The 5,048-nt window shown below is 30.9% G+C and overlaps 1 protein-coding gene and 1 non-coding gene across 2 annotated transcripts; both read left to right on the top strand.

Moving 5' to 3' along the window:
- Positions 1 to 1,076: 1,076 nt before the first annotated feature.
- LOC141712424 (uncharacterized) lies at positions 1,077 to 3,798 on the top strand. Its single transcript, XM_074515360.1, has 2 exons — positions 1,077 to 1,235; positions 3,370 to 3,798. The coding sequence occupies exons 1-2, from the start codon at positions 1,160 to 1,162 to the stop codon at positions 3,579 to 3,581; spliced, it is 288 nt and encodes a 95-aa protein (XP_074371461.1). The 5' UTR covers positions 1,077 to 1,159; the 3' UTR covers positions 3,582 to 3,798.
- Positions 2,483 to 2,642, top strand: LOC141716111 (small nucleolar RNA snoR127). The gene has a single exon (XR_012572836.1). It is a non-coding gene; the product is annotated as a small nucleolar RNA snoR127 (small nucleolar RNA).
- Positions 3,799 to 5,048: the final 1,250 nt, after the last annotated feature.

The raw sequence follows: 5,048 nt of genomic DNA, 5'->3' as shown, positions 1-5,048 counted from the left end.
TACTCATGTAGATGGAGAAACTAGAGAAAGAACCGATTGCTAGTGGAAGATGCCAACTGAGGGTGCGTTCAAAATCAATATTGATGCTTCAGTTGTGGGGGTCAATACTCGTTTGTAGTGGGCATGATCCTTAGAGATCACCGTGTTTAGTTCATCGTGGGGAAGACGATGAGGTTTGCAGGCCATGTTTCAGTAACGGAAGCTGAGTCAATAGGCATTTTAGAAGCTTTATTGTGGTCTCAAGAAGCGGTAGAAGGCACTATCACGATCGAAAGCGATTCGCTGCTTAGTGTTAATACAGTTAATCAAAATTAAAGTAACCTTCTAGAGTTGGGTGATCTAGTGCAGCAGTGTGGAGAGTTACTAAGGAGTTATCGTAGATTATCTCTTAGTCATGTTAAAAAGCAGGCGAACAAGGTAGCTCATAGTCTAGCTAGATTTCCTTGTGAGCTTAATGACTTTATTGTTTTCTCGTCTCATCCATCTCTATTGTTGGAGACCTTTTATCGGATGATTTGATGATTTAATGAAGTTCCTTTTGATAAAAAAAAGTCTAAACATATTTTTTCAATTATACTATTAATTTTTAAAAAAATTGTAAAAATATTTTTTTATTGGCAAAAATATTATATTTCAATTTTTTTTTGCAAAAATACGGTTTTTTGTAACTAGAATCAACTAGATGCAACATTCGACGAGTTTCCGCGACTACATGCAACCTCAAATGCAACCAAAAAAACTCGATTTAACATATCTGCTTTATTTTGGTTGATTCCGTATTTTTGCAAAAAAAAATAATCCAAAAATAGTAAAATCGCAAAAAAATAGAAAAATTAGTACTTTTGATAATTTATCTAAATATTATTATCAAATCACCACAAATACATGTCCGAAATTTAATAATAAACTTCATTTAGCAAAAAAAATAAAAAAAATTACAAACATCATTTGTCTTTATGGAAAATAAAATGAAAAAACTCATTTGGGCTCTAAACTTGAGTCATAACATCAGGCCATTAAAGGGCCTATCCAAAGCCCAGATAGAAACATACTCCATATACACCTATAGGCTATAGTTCATACGTATATATACAAAACAATAGAGGGTGCAAACAGTTCATTTTATTTTTTTCAGCAGCGATAACAAAAACAAGAGCTGATGGCCCTTAACAACGGACTTCGATCTGCTTCTAAGCTCATCTCATCAACCTCGTCTTCAATTCTCCCCAAACCAGGTCAATTTATCTTCTCAATTTATCTTTATTTTGATGCAGATTTGTAAATAAATCTAGGGTTTTGTGATTCGGGTTGTGAAATGAATTGGGTATTAATCAAGTTTTGATTTTGATGATTCTTAGCTACAGAATTGATGTTTTTTTACGTTTTTGTTATTTATTTATGGATTTATTTGTATTTGAGCAAATTGATTTGACACATCTAGGGTTTTTTAATGGTTTGACTTGTGAAATAATTTGGGGTTTTGTTTGGCTACTTTGATTATTGTGTGTATATGGTTATATGTATAAGCATATGTATCTTCCAGGTTGTATATGTTGATATTGTGCCATTTTGTGGAAGATGTAGCCCAAAGTTTTGTATAAATTTTACCTATTTTGAATCTAATATGCGAGTTTTACTTTTTTGTAGATATAGAATATAGATTCAACTTTAATATGTGCTACATATATGATTATCAAATATTTTCTGTTAGCAAATGTGTTTGTAAGTTTAAAGGTTTTTATCATGTGCACAATCACATAATGTGGACTTTTCTTGGTTGAATCTGGAATTTTATGGTTTAAAAGTTCATTGCAGGTTTTAGATGGGTTTATAAAGTAATTTATGTAAAAACTAAAAGCTTGAAACACCTTAGTAGATTGGAGAATTTTCTGGTTTGTCAGGTAGTGTTTATACATACATTTTGATTTTCATGGATTCTCTGTTGCTCCTATGCAATTATATGGCAGCACCGGATCCTTTTTTTTTCCTCTCTTTACTACATTGTGAATGTTTTATTGATGTAATTTATTGTATGTTATGTTTTTGTTTATTTTGTTACCTTGTGAATGTTATGGTAGCATGGATTTATATTAAGCTGTTATTATTGTTATCAATATATTAAGCTGATACTATTATCAATATTTCATGGTAGTTTGTGATTTTTTTGATGGCATTTTTTTTAATAATGACTTTGAAATTATAAGGGCGCTTAAGAGAAAAAGTTATGCTCATGTAATCTCTGTGGTAATTATGAACACAATTATTAATGACATCCGTTTTTTGAATAATATAATTCAGGGTTGATTTTGCTAGAAAAATTTTACGGTTGTTAATCTCTCTCTCTCTCTTACACACACACACATAGAGACAGACACACACATACACACCCCTCACACGCACTTCGAGGGACAGGTTTGATCTACTAAGAGAATAGAGATGTAGCTATTATACCTCTGTTTTTAGTATAGTAAATAGATGTACTCTGGAGTGATGATTCTTAGCCAAATCAGACATTGATGTGCTCCAGAGATATGCATATATATGTGTTTTGTTTTAAAACCCATATATATGCTAGTTGACACCTTCTGTAGAAGCGCATCAATGTGATGATAAAATAGAGGAATGGTAGCAAGCTGACCAGAGTTTTTCAAAATATTAATTGACAATACGTAAATGAATGTAAACCCTGCAGTTCTTGCTATTCTATCTCAAAGTGCTTTATTGTCACCCTTTTCTAGTTCACTTGTAGTTTAAAATATAGGTCTAGGCAATAGGATACATCTGATGTATTTAATTTATCATTACATTTAAATTTAGGTTATGATTTTAGTTCAAATGTTCAAGTGTGTCAATTTAGTGTGAAATGGTAGGATGAAACTAGAGAATTAGTATTGAGAAGAGCTATTATGATGAACCGTAATTAGTTGAGATATGTTCATATTTGACAAAAGGAAGTCCCATTTGTAAATTGCTTTATAAACCATAGTAACTTTCAGTTGATGCATATCAATGACACAGTGTCGCGAAATTTAAAATCCTAAATTCATTGTCCTATAGCTTTACATGGACTATGTCTCTTTTGCTAGTTGTTCAGTTAGTCCCTCCTCCACTTGGATCCCTTGTTGCTAATTTTATCTGGAGATAAATTGAGAAATCTAGAAGTTTCTAGAGATATAAATTAAGTAAAACTTCAACGCATTAATATCTAAGCTTTCTATGAGGTGTTTCAAATGAAAGGATTTCAGATACTTATTTACTAAACTAATGGAATTACATTATTATTGAAGTTTAAGATGTTGGATTAGAACAACTTCTTTAAAAGGAGTACTATGCAACTATAAAATGGTGGTCTATTCTTTGTTGTCACAGTGAAGAGGAGCTTCCATGCAACAAGTGTAAAGAGAATGGGAGGACATGGACATGATGAACCATTCTACATGCATTCAAAGCACATGTATAACTTGGACTTGATGAAATTTCAAGCATTGAAGATGAGTCTTGGTGTGTTCACTGCCTTCAGCATTGGTGTTGGAGTCCCAATTTACGCTGTTATCTTCCAGCAGAAGAAAGCCTCTGGTTAACTCTTCATATCACCTTGGCTTCAGCTTTAATAACATGCATTTTTGAAAGCTTCCGGTGGAAAATAGGCTTGATATTATTGGTTTTTATTAAGTTTCCAGTATGTATTTGCTGCTTTACGTAAGTAACTCATGCTTTGTGTTTCTTTCTGCTATCCAACTCAGAAAAGAAGTTTATGTTACTTTTTCTTAATAATATCTTCCGACTTCTTGTGAGTAATTATTTGTTTACACGAATATCCTGGTAACTTTTTTGGGGAAATGAGGTGTGAGTCCTGTATTGTTGATATGAAGAAAATTGGCATACCGTCGGCTGTAAGATATGGACCAATTCATGGTTAGTTTTAGCAAGTACAATGAACCTACTGATTAGGGTGGGCGCAATATGATCATCAAAGTTTGCAAGGTAATTAGGTAACAATGATTGGTGATCGTAGTACAAATTCATTTGAACATGTGAAGAAGTGTCACAGAATGCTACTAATGTTTATATTGGATGGGTTGCAATTTGCAAGGTTAGCATCCAGGAAAATAATTATAAAATTAATTAACCATTCTGCAACAATTTCCACTAGAATTTGCTATTTCTAATTAAACCACCTTCACCAGATTCTCCACGAGAGAACAAGAAATTGAAATGTTAAGTTGTTAACATGCAACGTATCCAGAAAAAAATACTATAAAATACTTGATCAATTGTCAACATTTGGGTGGCGCATAAATAAATATTAAGAAAGGTAAAGAAAACAGAGAGTTATAATATGCTCAAATAGTGAAGATAAATATGCTCAATTTTAAGATTTGTTAACGAGTGTTAATAATATGTTGGGAAGGAGTAAATATTATTAGAGTTATAATACTTTTAATGAAATAATGAAGTGAACAAGTGACTTGTTTAAAATTTACATTTTAAAATGAAGTAAAGAAGTGACATGACTTGCTTAAATTTTACATTTTAAAGTGATATTTCATTTACGCAATTACGTGTATTATTAGCATAGATAATAAAAATATTTGTCTACCAAAGTGTCGTAAAAGGGGTTTAATAGGATACTTACATAATTTTATTTGAAAAGGGGATAAAAAATACATTTATTTTTAAAATTTGTGAAAAAAATACAATTTTTTAAAAATTTTGGCTAAAAATACAGGCATAATATGAATTTTTAAGTGGAGTATTACTAATACGCATTTTATAAATAATTATCTTGTATAAAAAGTTTTTGAAAAATGAAATAAAAAATAAATTTAAATAAGCATTCCTGCGATGTGTATCACAACTTTAAACAAACCTGATACGCATTTCATACATGCGTATCTCTTGTTTTGTTTTTTCGTTTAACAATTTTTAAAATCATTTTTCTGAAAAAATATAAATAAATAAAATTATTTTGTTAATTTCTTTAGCTAAGTAAAAAAAAACTCCAAAATTAGAGTTATTAAAATTTTCTCGTTCATCAAGGCGGAAGA

This window comes from Apium graveolens, chromosome 3, assembly GCF_009905375.1.
Source record: "Apium graveolens cultivar Ventura chromosome 3, ASM990537v1, whole genome shotgun sequence".
NCBI lineage: Eukaryota > Viridiplantae > Streptophyta > Magnoliopsida > Apiales > Apiaceae > Apium > Apium graveolens.
Note: the sequence above shows the minus strand (reverse complement) of the source record. Positions and strands in the feature narration are given on the sequence as shown.